This window comes from Boleophthalmus pectinirostris, unplaced genomic scaffold (assembly GCF_026225935.1).
Source record: "Boleophthalmus pectinirostris isolate CB_2022bp ecotype Guang Dong unplaced genomic scaffold, ASM2622593v1 HiC_scaffold_20, whole genome shotgun sequence".
Classification (NCBI taxonomy): domain Eukaryota; kingdom Metazoa; phylum Chordata; class Actinopteri; order Gobiiformes; family Gobiidae; genus Boleophthalmus; species Boleophthalmus pectinirostris.
This window is the reverse complement of record NW_026571153.1, coordinates 11914729-11930869: the sequence shown is the minus strand read 5'-3', so window position 1 is coordinate 11930869 and position 16141 is coordinate 11914729. Positions and strand designations below refer to the sequence as shown.

The window sequence follows — 16141 nt, the reverse complement described above, 5'->3', positions numbered from 1 at the left end:
CGACTTAACAAAATCCCGCGTAAAACGTGGGCCTCGAACCCACGACCCTAAGGTTAAGAGCCTGAGCTAGCCGGACATGACATCACCATTTTTTGTTTTATTTTTATACGCGAGGAAAGTTTAATAATGATATATTCATTTTGTAGCAAATGCAGTTTGTATTTTATATGATTTGTATTGATAAGACAAAAGAATCCAGTATGTTCGTGTTGACAGATCTTTCGCAGCCGCGTGTGCATGAGCATTGACTGAGACATCCTCATGTTCATTGTCGTTACCCTGGTTCTCTAGATGAAAAATACCCATATACTGTCACTGGCAATACAAACCCATGTGTGTCCATATTAAAATATGTGAATAGGACAGTTTTTATAGGCCTATATTGTAGCGCATACAATCAAGCACAGAATAATCAGATTCTTTAACTAAATTTGAGATTTTATGTTACGTAGTATAATATATCACTACACAGTAGAAGACATTTGTTCAGGGCAGTTCACAAGTTTTTGTCCATTTCTTGACACGCGATGGCGCAATTTTCTTACAAAATCAAAAGCGCTCTAGTAAACTGCAGTATTCACAGTTTTGTTAAATCTAGAAGCACCGAGTATCGTTTTGTCAAGTAGCCTACTGGTATTTGGGGTAACATTGGATTCGTACTTTCTTACTGTTCGAAGGAAAGGGGAAAAACATGGACATATAAATATAATAAGAGTTCCTATTATAGATCCATGGGAAAAAAGAAAAAGACCTGTGTGGGTATCTGCACCACGTGACCAAATGCGGAAATAGGTTGTTGAGTGCGGAGAGCGCATGAGAGAGCGCGGTGCTGAGGGGGAGAGCGGCGGAATTGGGTCTCCGCTTGTATTTTGATCCTCGGAGCTGTGTCAATCGGATCTCTCATAGAGCTGCACTTCAAACCCCAAGTTACAGACTCAAACTAGGCTCTTTCTTCGCATTAAGACGCATTTTCCGTCGTGTGTAAAAGGTAAGCGTGACCAAAAACCCGCGTAACTTTTTTGTGCTTGATGCGACAGACTGAGCTGATGTTTCTTTCTGTGCCTGTTGCACTTGACGTTTTGTTACTCAGAGTTGAACAATTAGACACATTTCTTGGTTTCATGTAAAAAAAAAATACTGCTATTTACCTAAATGGTTTGATATAACCAGAGTGAATTAACTTTGGACATTGTCTTTTGCTTGGTGCACCTGTACAGGGAAGCCACAATGCCCTCAAAATACTGCATTTTTCAGAAAGATTGTCGACATTTAGAATTCTTTCAATTAATTCATTTGATATTTAGGTGGTCATGTGTCTGTTATCTCATATAACTTTATTATGTCATAGTTGATACTACATTGTATTTATTGATAAGTACAAAGAGTCAGAGTTTTTTTTTTTTAATGTTTCCAAATTGAACTTCCTAGTAAGATTTTTTGAAACCTAATGCAATTGTTCACTTTTTCTGTCCTAATTGGCCATCAGCTCCAGAATAGAGCGCTGTCTGTGACATTTGCAGTTTCTATTGATCAGTGACAGCAAGGGGGTGTTCCTGTCACCAACAAAGGCTCAATGGGATTTAAATTAGGACCAAGTCAATTCCAAGTCAATTCATGTCAGTCATCACGAGTCACGACCCAGGATTTTTACAATACAAATATTTTTCTATGACAATTGCATTATTTAAAGACAGTATTGATGCAGTCAATTAATCAATCAGCCAGTCACTGTAACCACATGTTGATAATGTTCAATCAATAAACTCCTGAGTACGGATTGTTCTGTAATCAAGAATGCAATATGTTTTTATCGCAAGAAAAAGGTAATAGTGCACAATTTTATCATCTTGTGAAGGTCCACCATCTGCTTGTGTCCATGGAGAAGATATTGTTGGTTTGCCTGGAATGTTCTGCAGCATGTCTTTAGATGTATCAGTCTTGCATTTGTTCAATCAGGCCTAAAAAAATACCTCAACATTTCATTGTGAGTGGGCTCGCCTCCCCAAAGATTACCTGTAAAATGGCCTGGTGGCATCACCTATTTTCTCCTTGGACAAATTTTTTTCAGACCTTCCACCAGAAGTTATAGTGCTCATTTTATATGGGCTTATCATAATATAAAGTTCTAATTTTCTTTGGCTGTGAATGGTTTGAAGCAATGTTCAAAAAGAGGCTTTCACATAACATTTGTCCAAAAACTAAGAAAATGATCCCAATGAAATAAATAATTTCACCTGTGCCATAAGAGTTCAAACAGAAATGAGTGGAAGACAACGCCAATGTATTTTTTTTTATACTTTATTGGATAGAGCTGTCAGTGAAGAACATCAACTTGACTCTCAGGTTTTTGTGAAAATGGACTTAGATTTTTCTGCACCTTGACATTCCTGTCAGCCTTTTAGAAGTTAGAAGTCAAAAGTCCTTCCTGCCTACATTTGCTGCTCCGAATAGAAAGGAAGTTCAAGCCTAAAAGGATCTTACGGTTGCTGGGTACAAGCCATAAAAAGAACAATTCAAAGGAAGCATTGTACTTTTTAGTAGGGATGCACCAATCTAGCTTTTTCTGTTCCAATACCGATATCGATACTTTTACTTCAATACAAAAAGTGTAGGGATGGAAAATTACACTTATTTCCTTGAAACACAGTGAGTCAGTTATTACACATGAGATTCAGTGGTGTTATGTAACTGTTTATCCTTCAAATAACTAGTGAAGAATTTTGTATGTATAAAAGTACAAACAATAGGAGACGTTCTATGCCAAAATCAGCCTGTAAATAGTCTTATTACAGCCAAATAAAGGCCCAAGCAGGATATTGACTCAACCGATATCATGAAACCAATACCCGATACAGCACATTTTTCAGTATCGGTGCCAAAATCCAACACTTTTATCAGAATCCGTGCATCCTTACTTTTTAGTGTCCAGTGTTAATGTATTTTTAACTAGCTTTGAGATGCAGTGTTGTTAAAACTGGGGAATTTATTTTATTGACCTTAGCAGTACAGAAATGAGAAGTGATTAGAGTATAGAGAGAAGACTATAAGGTCTCAGATTTTAATTAAAGTACAAATAACTGGGATTACAGAGATAGTAAATGTAAAAATGAACACTCAAAAGCTGCTCTCGAGTAACCTTGTTGTGTAATTAAAAGATAATCACACTATTAGGCCTACAGAGACTGGTAATTGAATATTCTTTTTGTAGCACAATGTGACTCCAGCTACTCCCATTTTTAATACTCTCTATTCATATATGGTCTTTGTAGGAACATTGTTATTACTGCTAATTCAACTATTGTTAATACCATCATGTTACAAAGAACTCCTGCATAACAATACATTTACTTACATTGTATTTATTTTATTGGACTGTAATTTAAACTAGGTGTGTCCAAAATACAGTTTGAAGCATGGTAAATTAAATAAGTAAATTATAATATTTCAACTACTTTATTACACACAAAGCAGAGTAATCCTTGTAAACCAGTTTTGAACACGCTATATCATTAAAAGATCTGAGCTGCAACAAACCAAATAAACTAATAATTAGCAATAGAAGTGATTTATTCTTCCCTCTAGAGCTCAAGTCTTACCTTATTACATAAAAATGGCAATACTGTAAATACTGAGCTACAAAATATACTGTTCCAGCTTTCATATATTGAATGAAAAGTTGATAGTCATTATCGTGTCAGGCCTAGTTTAAACCACTACAGACATGTCCTGAAAGTCACGGGATTCTAGGATTCGTTTATCAGTTCATATTTCAGATTTCTCTTAAATGGTAAAGCTCCTGGAGTTGTTTACAGCGTACACTCTGGACAGAGTCCTCCTTTTTATTTAAATAAATCCAAATTGCAGCACTACCTTAAATGATAACAATGACTCTTTTGTTTAAATTCTAAAGCATGTCCTCTTGTACTGCATCACCATATCTGGATACTAAGCTACTTGTACCTTTTATATCTCATCATTATCCTTCAGTTTGTAGCATGGGTCTGGTCTAATCCTCTTAGATTGTTTGTTATTGTCCTTTAGTGGGACTCGCTGTCAGAAAGAACCATTATTATGTTATTATGAACTACACACAACCTGGAGAGATAAGATTAGATTTAAAAATCTCTGAATAAGCACAAATGTTCCGCTATTATGCTTATCTTAATACCATGTACTGTCCTAGTGTCTCTGTGCACCACACTGTTATCCAACCAGTGCCTCCTTTGAGTCCTTAAGTTGTCTCCTCTCTCCTTGTTTTCTTTCCAAGGGTTGATCTGAGGACACACGGCTGAGATGACAAAGCTGTGACAGTGCCTCCTGAAGTGCGTTTTGGACAAGTTTGTGTGCTATGGCGACTGCAAAGAAGAGTAAGTTTGATCATTTTATTTATATACAGTGTTTCCCTATTATAGAGAAGACTGTGGTGGGACCTGCGTCTAGTATAGATTCTATATTTGAGACGGCAATTTGAGACCACTAAAATTAGACTGAATTATATTGCCTATAAATTTCAGAAGGCATTTAGTTAAACGAGATCCATAATGACGTAGCTGCCAGGTTCAAACTAATTGCATCTGGACAAGCTTGTGTTATATGGCGACTGCTAAGAGTATCATTTTATAAGAGTATATTTTATACAGCATATTTCCAATTTATAGATTAGACTATGGTCGCACCAAGTCTGCATGAGATAAGTAAAAAAAACAAAGGCACACTAAATTAGTTTAACAGATTCTATGTTTTATAATGGATTAAAAAAAGGGAATGTATTGAAGAAGAAGCAAGCAATTATTTCACCATATAACACCAAAAAACTGCACATTAACCACCTTTTTCTTGCTCTCACCTCAGTGTAACATTATCAACCCAAAGAATGTTATTGTCTGCTAAAAGCCAGTCACTTATTTGATATAACTATGTGCAGTAATCTTAATGAAAATCCATCTATTTAAGTGCTAGTTCACTGTCACTATTGTTTCCTACTGTATTGCTGGCAGTTGTAAGTGAAAAGCAGCTATTTAATGATTCATGCATTCTTCTTGACTCTCAGATTTTATCAAGCTACCACCTGCCTTGCTTGTTGCGAGGTTAGGTTTTCCCCAAGGCTGCACATCACATGCAATCGCAAAAATATCTCTATTGCAATATTTGTCAGTGCAATAATCAATAGCTCAGTAAAATAAACATACTGCAACAACACAATTCTCCATCTGACCGAAATATGAGTTTTTCTGAAAGTAAACTGTAAAGAAAGCCACATTTTAATCAGGTAATTTCATTGTTTTGGTTTTGGTTTAGTTTTTATTTTGACACGTTTGACTAGCAAATTAAGTCATGGACATTTAGTTTTAATTCAGTTTATTTGAAAGGAATATTACATTTTGCATTTTACATAATCACAAAGAAAAGCAAGCAAGGTTCTCAGATATAGCATATTTTTCTCATATTGTGCAGCCCTGATTTTTATAGTTATTCATAGGAGAGTAGGAGATTGTCAGTCCAAGAAATAATATTCTCAGTGCAAGTTTATATTTACAAAAGCCTTGTTCATCCCTGAAAACGTTCTGCTCATAAATATGGGGGAACTATTCACTGTGGATTGTGTTCTTGCAAGCGCAACTTGTCACAACATTGACAAAATGTGCTAAAAGTCTGCATGTCATAAAAACTACCAAGCTAACACTGACTGTGAGCTACAGAAGCAGTGCATTGGAAAGCCTGAAATGTTTTACAAATTCTACGATCCATGCTTAACATCAGATCTAAAGACTTGACCAGGACTAAACCAAGATGTAAACTAGACCGACTTGGATGTATACGTAATCATTTAACCAGAACTGAACCAAGACTAGACAAGTTGAAAGCAGTCGATGAAGGATTGTGCAGTTAACATGATAGTTTTAAGTGGCACCTTCTTGTGACGAGGAATCTCAATGATCTCTTTTCATAATCTTAATAAAGCCTCTGATTGTTTCCTGGCACTCAACATAATTTGATATCCACAGCAGTACATTGTGTCTAAGAAAAACAATCATTTATTCATTATTTTTATTTCAAAAGAGCAAAATTGAAAGTAAAATTAACTGATACTTTCCAGTCTAATCTTTCATAACTAATTTTACAGTCTCTTTACTTGCAATAGTTTAACCTCAGTTGTATTTACATGGTTATTTTAGCATATTTCTGATGAATAGCTGTAATATTGCCTGTATACTCCCCCAAAAAACAATTGAAATAACATTTTTTAAATATATTTGACCCCCTACAATGAACATGTTGTATTGGTAAAGGTAAAAAAGTATGAACAAATGTACAAGCCATAAACTGTATATACGCAGGTGACTCAGCCTTGAAACATCTCACCAGTGAAGGCTTGCCTTAAAAGACACATAGAAAAGGTGCTGTTTATTAAGGCCACATCGAACAGTGCAGTCTGCTCTGTACTCGCTCAGATTCAATGCTTCTTTTATACACAACTGTTTGACTGCTGGCATGACATTCAACTATTTCTCTGCACAAATGATACAAAATAAACCATGGAATAACTACGATGGATTCACCACATCAAAACTGGGACTAAAACGGGATTAAACCTTTAAGTAAATCTGGACTTGACTAGAACAAAACCAGAACTAGAACAAGACCAAATCCAGTCTACATTTGTGAATTCACCCAAAGACAAAATCAGGACAGGGGAAAACCAGGGTTAAACTTGGACTAAACTAGGATTTAAACAGGGACTAAACCCACACTAAACCTGGACTACAACTGGACTAAACCCGGACAGAGTTAACTAACACATCCAGGCTAAATTCGGACTAAAGTAGGATTAAGACAAGACTAAATAAATCAGCATAAATGTTGCAAACCTGCACTAAACTCAAGCTTAAACTGTTACTAAACCAGGACTAAACCAGGACTAAACCAGGACTAAACCAGGACTAAACCAGGACTAAACCAGGACTAAAGCAGGACTAAAGCAGGACTAGGCCAACCACTGCCCTTAGCTTTAATAGATGTTATTTTAAGTGTGAATGCTGAGGATGTGTTTTGTTCTAACAGAAGGTCAGCCAATACATTTGTGTCCTGGCAGTGAGTGTCCCCATAAAGATAAATTCAATTGTGTTTATTCTTGGACTGTCTGTTGTAGTGATGCCCTTTTTGTTATTGATGTCTTCACAAGAGGAAATCCAAACAGATACTTAGAAATTATGCAGGTAATCATTCTATGAAGTAGAGATTGGGTTACAAGTCAATTGCCAAACCCCTACAGGCTTAAATGGGTTTGAATATGTCTTTGTAAAGCACAATGAAATCAAACATTGTATATCTTGTGTGCTATTTGTTTGCAAACCTGGTGAGATTTTTGCCTTTTTTATATAAGAAAAGTAAGAACTGCTCTGTAAAGAGTTGAATAAATAACTTCTATGGCTAATTATTGGTTCTTTCTGCTGTTTATTTGTTGCAGGTCATGCTTTTTAACAATACAATATATTTAAATAACTTGTCTACTGAGCATTTTTGTAACAGGTCTAGCTATAAAAGTAAACAAATGATGGTAAAAATACTACTGATGATGATACACTGACTTCTTTTTTGGTGTTATTGATGTACCAGTTTAGTTGCTTTTAAGTTTCCTGGGATCCAGAATTCACACTTCCCCAATACTTAAAAAAATATTATTTCATCATTGCAATGTTTTCATTAGCATTTGAGTAGTATTTTCATTTTTATACATTGCTCTTCTCCAATATTAGATGCACCAATAATAGGAGAGGTGAGTCTGGTCAGTTTTATCTCCCTGTATTCACATGGGTTTGATTGACAGGTGAATTCATCATGCAGAGTCAGTCTGTATGAACATAAACATAGCTCCTCATGAGAGGCAAAATAAAGGAACTGAAAGTATTGCAGATTTCAGCAGAATTGATGTGCGAAGCAGTAAACTCTTTTAATGTGAGGTTAGAGAAATGTAATTTAATGATGAGTGCCCAATGACCTCCTTCGTTTCACATGCGTCACTGAATTAAACAAATTGCGCAGTACCGTGTGAATGTGGCTCGAGGCACAATGGAGGGAGAGGTGACCAGACTGTATAAATAATACACAAAGATATCATTCTGATCTTGCCAGACACACTTTGAAGTTTGATAAATTTGACATCTGAAGTGTGCTTACTGAAAACAAAAAATATCTCTTCACATCTTTTTGTCAGGCTAGCACATCCCATGCAACTGCAAAAATATCTTTATTGCAGTATTGGTCAATGCAATAATCAATAGCTCAGTAAAATAAATATACTGCAACAACACCAAGTTCTCAATCTGACTGAAATAACTGTTTTTCTGAAAGTTAACTGTGAAGAAAGCCACATTTTAATCAGGCATTTCATTGTTTTTTTTCTTGGTTTTGTTTTTATTTTGACACATTTGACTGGCAAATTAAGTCATGCGCATTTTAGTTTTAATTAAGTTTATCTGAAAGGAATATTACATTATATAGACATTTCTGATTTTGCCGGACACGCATTGAAGTTTGATAAATTTTACGTTTGAAGTGTGATTACTGAAAACAAAAAATATCTCTTCGTATCTTTTTGAAAGGGGAAAAAGTTCTCAATATGTTCCATGTAACAGGCAACAAAAACCTGTGAATAAATACAGCTGGTTAATGGTTAAAGGAACATTTTAATCTGGATTATGTTATGCTTTTAAACCAATAAAATAAACAAATCTAAACCACAAACATTATAGTTGCAACATGTCTAAATACATATAAGTGGGGCTGCATTATGTTGGGATTTTGTGTGACTGGCTTCCACTCTTCTCAGCGAGTCTGTCTTGTCCTGCGCTTTGCCCCTCCCCCATAAAAATCCTCTACGCGCGTCTCTGTGTATGTTGTTAAAGTGTGCAGAGAGCTCCTCGCTGTCTCGTCTATTCTATACAAGCAAACAAAGGCGAGAACACTCTTGTTTAAATACGTTAAGTCATAATAGTCTTAGATTTGCCAGCTTCCCATATATATCGCAAGTACATAAAATGCTTCAACCTCTTCTACATAGTTATTAAGACTTTCAAGCATTATCTTTCATATCTATCTAGCTGACAAAATAACTCAAAACTATAGAGAATCTTTGACTTCCTTTCTATACTTCTGAAGCTTCTGTGATCTATAGGCTGTAGTTTGACTTTGAGTAGAGTAATTTAGTGCAGCCTGACTCATGTAGCGTTGGTGGTATAGTGGTTAGCATAGCTGCCTTCCAAGCAGTTGACCCGGGTTCGATTCCCGGCCAACGCAAAGTTTTTTTATTTGCAAGTTCTTCATTTGGGAGGAGTAAAAGTTTTATTTTTATTTACACGAATTAGGGTGGTACAGGGTAGAAAATAGTGCATAGCTAGTATAATAGCTTTGACAGTACTTTGACATCTGGATATTATTATTTATGTTTTTGACAACATAAAAAATATAAGTACCATATTTTCCGGGCTATAGGGCGTGCTCTTAAGCCTCCAACCCCATCAAAAAAGGACTGCGCACCCCGCAATCCAGAGCGTCCTATACACGAATCCACTCGGGTGTCCCAGCACGACTTCAGTAAACTACAAAGCCGCACCATCCGCAGTGCAGCGAAAAACACCCGCAGCCACACTCATCACTCCATGCAGACGAGGAATGGAACGGAGGAACGAACTGAAAAAGCGAATGCCCAGAGTCACCGTGAACGTGCCAAACAAAGTCCCACTGAGCCATCCAACTCTTGTGTTTTGTTTAAAGTCCGGTGCGGTTTATTTATGAAAGAAATTAGAAAATAGACCATTCTGTTACAGTGCGCCTTATAATCCAGAGTGCCTTATAGTGCGGAAAATACGGTACATGCTTTTAAAATATACTAGTCAAATTCCACTTTTTAATATTTAAACTTAAAACAGAAACAATTACATTCCTGTCAGATGGAAAATTTTGGTAAAGTTGCAATTTATTTTGTGAGGTTGACTATTCCATAAGGGTGAGGAGCTCAGTCACACGGGAGGAGCTTGGAGTAGAGCCACTGCTCCTTCACGTTGAGAGGAGCCAGTTGTGTTGGCTCAGGCATCTGTTCCCTGGGGAGGTATTCCGGGCATGTTCCACCTGGAGGAGGCCCCGGGGAAGGCTCAGGACACGCTGGAGGGACTATGTCTCTTGGCTGGCCTTGGCCTCGGTTTCCCTGCGGAAGAGCTGGAGGAAGTCTGGGCCTCTCTGCTTAAACCGCTACCTCCTGGCTCCAGATAAAGTGAAAGAAAATGGATGTACTATTGCATATTCTTGCGTATTATAACAATATCAGTCCTTTTGTGATTTATTGTGCAGCTTTATATGCTTAGGAATGCTGAGACCTTTTACGGTAGAAAAATGTATCTTCTTGCGTAGAGAGTTCAAGTGAACCAGCTTTATTATTTGACTGTAGTTTGTGAACTGTCCTTTTCAAACACATCAGTTTCCCCTTTTCTCTCCTCTGGCCGCTGTATACCAGTATGAACGCTAGATGTGCTGCTATGTAAGAGCACCATTATAAAGTTCAGTGGAGCTTCAATGATAGTAATTACATTCACTGAGTCTGATTGTGCAAAGCTTTCTCCTATAACGACTGGAGACAAATAACAGGTTTCTTTATGCACTTTGCAATGTAATTTTCCATTTAAGGACTTAACAAGTGGATTGTACAATAGACATATGTACCAGGCTATTAGCACTCCAAATCATTGATTACATTCAAGTGTTCTATACTGCACCAATACAAGACATAAGTCAAGGATGTTGTAGTAGATAAAGTTTGTATGTGGTGAATTACTAGTATGTTTTATGTCCAGTTTCATCAAAAGAAAAAAAAGACTTAGGAAAATATGCTTTTCAAATGAGGTCCCTAGATATCCCATTATAGTGAGACGGTTTTGTTTACTCTTCTGTTGGACCATCGATGTAGCTTTCTTAGAATCAGATTTTTGCCATATCAAATTTTGTGCACAATACCCACCAAGACAGATAAGAAAAGTAATATTTGGTTTTGCTAGTGCATTCATGGTTGCAAAGAAATGAAAACTCTTCTGTCCTGTGTTTGATTTCCAGATTAGTTTTATGTAACATGTATTCAAACACGTTAATGTGATTTCAGTGGTCTATCTTTAGCGCGGTGTAGTGTTGTGTGTATCTAACATCCTTTCCTGTTTCACATGATCCGGCACATATGGAGATGTGACGTAACTTTGAACTCATTAATGTGACCCAGATTTATGGTAATCCCTGATATGAATGTCCGTATTAAAGTTTAAGGCAAGTGATCTTATTTAGGGCTAAACCTGAAACAAATAAAAAACAAAAAATACAATTATTCTTAAATGCAGTAATCTAATATTTGGCAGCTTCCAGTTATTGTGTTGAATTAAAATGGCTTTTAATCATTTTTGAACACCTTAACAATGATATGTCACAGTGTAAAATAATGAACAGGTATGGAAAATAACTGAGCATAAAGAAGCCGCTGTGCCTGCCCTGTACTGCCCTACAAAGGAAAACTCCAGTAACTGCATATTTTGTCAGCATTGAGTTAAGACCAAAAAACCTTCATGACACAAAGGTTTATTTGGTGACAAAGTTTTATGACTCAACTCAGTCTTGTTTTTGAGAAATCTTGACATTTGCAGTAACTACAAATTCTTCAGTGATTCAAAGGAAAAGTGCAGTATCTGCAGCTCAGAATGTTCTGACTGACAATTTCCAGTGATACTGCACTTTTCTGTTGTTTTTCTGGAGAAATTCTCACAACTTCCAGATACTACACCATGTTTTGTTCTCTTATTCTGAAATGGGACAAAGTACAAACTTGAAACTTTCACAATTTCTTAATCAGACCATAAAATAAAATACTTAATGTTTTTGACGGTAAAAGATCCTCATGCTTTCTCAGACCACATCATTTTCTGTGTACAATCAGAGGTCAAAGGTAAAATCGGTGGTGACAGTTGTGGTTGATAAATATTACCTCATCATACAGTAACACATGAACACACTATCATCACCTCTGACACTCACAAGAGGGACTACATCGAAACTTTAAAGTCAACGGTCAGCACAGTTACTGTGTTTTTCCTTTATAGGGCAGTGTAGAGGGAGCTAGGACTCCCTCTACACTGCCCTAGGGAAGTGTGTAAAGTCCCTCAGTTGTCCAGGTAGAATCCATGGCAAAAGGCGAAATTCAATTTATCAACTGGACAAAAGTTTATTTGGTCGAATATGTTTCACAGCCCATCCAAGCTGCTTCTTCAGTTCTGAACTGAAAAATTGAATTTCTCCTTTTGCCACTGGTTAGGGAAAGCAATTTGAATGGTAAAATAATGAAAACATAAATATGTTTGAACTTTAAAATTATGGAATACTTGCTGGATTACCACCTAATGACATCATGCAGTGGGACCATGGAAGTATAATAAAATCTGGAAAGTGAACCCAAGATGGCATTGTATTGTTTCGCTCACTGACGCACGCCCTAAAAATAATTTTCTCCTTCACATTATTTCCTCAACATAGCCACCTGTGTAACGCCAGAGACATCCATTATTATCCATTTGCACAAGTTCATGTTGTGCAATGAATGATAATCTCTAAAAAATCTCATCTTTGTGAAAGTTATCAATGTCCTGTCAGCTGAACATGGGCAATTTGAATTTCCAAAAAAAGTCATTGTGCTTCTATGGGAGAATTCTTTCTGCGCCCAAGCTCCCGGGAGCTGTAGTGCCAATGGAGCGGGCACTAGTCGGTCTTGCCAAAGTGGGAATGTCTTATCCAGTTCTTATTATAGCTCCATTAGTGGGACAGTGTGTTTAAAGTTGTAGACATGAAGACAGCCTAAAATAATGCACAAACATACTTATAAACACAACCCAATGAATGTTATCAATGAAGAAATGACAAGAGCTAAAAAGGTAATTCTGTGTAGGCCAAAATAACTACAACTTCTTGGGAAATGTTGTTACTTTAAAAATCACTGCCAATCAATCATATCCTTGTTGAAAATTTGTGTTATTCTAAGTTACAAGTTACAGTTTAGTGACTTTACTGTTGCTATGGGAAAATGACCTTAAGCCTTTTAAAAGAGAAATGGTTTGTTGTCATTGACTTATTATTTGGGGAATTTGAGAATTATTTTAGTAAACTGAGTTTCTTTGCTTTCACACTGAGAAAGGAGGCCCAGGCAGAAAAAACATGAATGTTTTTCACCCTACAGGGAAATACAATGTTTAGCTTGTAAGACTAAACGTATTTAACAAAGTCCCATAGAGAGTCTCGTGGTACAAAAGACAGACCAAGTTTCACAGTAAATTAGATCAGGCTCAAATGAAGAAGTCCTTCTTTCATTACTAAAGTACTTTGATTCATTTTACACAAAAGAGGAAGTTCATCTTGTCATATTCATCAGCTCTTTTGTACTTCCTCAAACTATTAAACTAATTGAGTTACAGTGAGGTCAAGTAAAAGTCTTTTATCTATAGAACCAAATAGCATTTAGGAAATTAAAATAGAAAAATTGGTCATTGATTTAGAATAACAAAAATATGTTTTAGGGTTGGGCCGTATCCAAATTTTTATACCTTTTAAACCTTCTCAGGATTTTACCGGGGTATACTGTATTACCATATTACCAAAATGTTTTAGTACGAATTTGGTAAGCTACGAAGCCGCACCACTATACGGTCTATTTGTATGACCTGCAGACTTATAATCTCTGAAAAGTTTCACATGAACCATTTCCAACGTGATACACAGAAAGAACATACGTATTCCACTGAGCTGTGTCCTTTCGTCCGACAGAAGTTGAACCGCATCAGCGCACAAGAAAAAAGCTGTTTTTATCAGTGCTTTATAGTTTATGCAAATGAGCCATGTGGCTTTAAGTTTCATTTCTGTAAAACATAAAGAAATGTGCGCCTGAAGCCAAAATGCTGCCAAATTGCAGAAGTACTAGTATTTTTTCTGGGACCAACTGTGGCTGGACTTTCCATCCTGTCTTGGGGCCTTGTCATCGACATTGAGCTACTCTCACCTGGCAAAGCTTTTTAATGTTTTTCGGGGTCCTGATGCTTTGAGGTCCCTGGCACCGCCACTGGAAACCGAAACATATGTGCCTGCTTTGTACACTGCACATGGCGTCCTGGTGTTCCCGACCAGGACAAAAAGCGGAATTTCTTGTACAAGTCATTGTTAAATGCACATTTGCACTTTGGCATGTTGCAGGCTGACCAAATGTTTGTGTCTGCTCGCTCCTTCTGAGTGTACAGGGAGCTGCGAGAGATGCCCAGTTTAATGGCCCAATGAAAGATCATGAAAACCTGTACATTTGCATCACTTTATAAAAAAACCCAGACAGGCCAGGACAGGATATGAAAAACAGATATGTCCAGGGAAAAACGGACGTTTGGTCACCCTATATTAGGTCCTTATGTGCTGCAGATTTTTTTTATGACGGTAATGAAACTGATACTGTTGCTACTTTTTGATACTGCGGGGTACGTGATACTGTATCACTGCCCAACCCTAATATGTGTGGTAATTCTCAGTTTTTATGTGGTATTATTTCTCTAATAAGATATTTACATTAGTGCTGTCATGCGATTAAAAAAATTGAGAGATTAATTAATTATGATCTGTAATTAATTAATCTAATTAATCTCATTTTAATCTCACCTAAAAATTGCTGAGAAAAGCCTTCAATTTGAGGTATTTTCATTTAAATTCATTATTACATTATTGTGGCAGATCAAAAGACTAATATAGATTTTAAAAAGTGACTTTATAAAGTCATTTATTGTTTAACAAATCTCTCCAAATTGTCTGTTGAGCCCAAGTCTCCATGAATAAGAAACTGTTTGCTGTAAAGTAGCAAAGACGAGGAAATCTGAACATAATAACTTTTGTCTACTTAAAGACAATAAAAAGTCCAGTCTTTCCTTAACCAGATTAAAAATATTATTGATAGAGAAATGCTTTATATATGAGATCACTGGTTTTAGTCCTGGTTTAGACCTGCTTTAGTCCTAGTTTAGTCCTGGAATGGATTAATCCTGTTTTAGTCCGGGTGTTAGTTCTGGTTTAGTCCTGGTTTAGACCTGGTTTAGACCTGGTTTTAGTTCTGGTTTTAGTTCTGGTTTAGTCCTGGTTTATTCCTGGTTTAGACCTGGTTTTAGTTCTGGTTTTAGTTCTGGTTTTAGTTCTGGTTTAGTCCTGGTTTATTCCTGGTTTAGACCTGGTTTTAGACCTGGTTTTAGTTCTGGTTTTAGTTCTGGTTTAGTCCTGGTTTAGTCCTGGTTTAGACCTGGTTTAGACCTGGTTTTAGTTCTGGTTTAGTCCTGGTTTAGTCCTGGTTTAGTCCTGGACTGGATTAGTCCTGGTTTTAGTCTTGGTGTTAGTTCTGGTTTAGAGGCGCACAGGAGGAAGCGCGGTTTACGCCGCGTACGCGAGAAAACACGATCCACACGCGGCTCACGGGAGCACGTCGGTGTCCGCGCAGTGTCTACGGAAGGAAACGTGGTCCGCGCGTTCTCAGGTTAATGACGATGATGAAGGTGTGTGTTTGTGTTTGTGTGTGTTTGTGTGTGTTTGTGTGCGTGTCCCCTCATGTGGCAGGTCACTATAGGACAGTAGTGCAGACATCATGAGTCTATGCAGGTTGTTTTCACCAGTGACATTTAAGTTGTAGGCGATTTTATATTTGTTATTTTCTTTTATATTTCACGTCGGGAGAATAATTTCCAAGACACGAATGTGTTTTTACCTGTGCACTGCTGCCTCTGTTCTACTGGCTCTTTGACCTCGTCCATTGTGCGACAGACGTTTCCATCGCTCTTACTGCCGCGTTTTGTGTGGGTTTCCGGCAATGAGTGGAATTACCGAAATTAAAAAAATTATAAATGTGTTTTGTGTGTGTGTGTGTGTGTGTGTTGTCCCAACAACACATAAAAACAGGTTTTATAATAAAGCAACTCGCATACAGAAACAGTAAAGTTAGAGATTAAAAATGAGATTAACGCGATTAAAAAACATAACGCGCTAAATATGACTGTAATTAATTAATCGCAATTAACGCGATAATTTGACACCCCTAATTTACATA

At 36.9% G+C, this 16141-nt stretch overlaps 1 protein-coding gene and 1 non-coding gene across 2 annotated transcripts in view; both read left to right on the top strand.

The window, feature by feature from the left end:
* Positions 1-797: 797 nt before the first annotated feature.
* Positions 798-16141, top strand: part of LOC110170786 (adipose secreted signaling protein) — a 35218-nt gene continuing 19874 nt past the window's right edge. Inside the window, exons 1-2 of the mRNA XM_020936485.2 lie at positions 798-988; positions 4268-4367. Of these exons, the coding sequence (XP_020792144.1) occupies positions 4349-4367 (19 nt within the window). The 5' untranslated portion in view covers positions 798-988; positions 4268-4348. The remainder of the gene's footprint in view (positions 989-4267; positions 4368-16141) is intronic.
* trnag-ucc (transfer RNA glycine (anticodon UCC)) lies at positions 9226-9297 on the top strand. Its single transcript has one exon. It is a non-coding gene; the product is annotated as a tRNA-Gly (tRNA).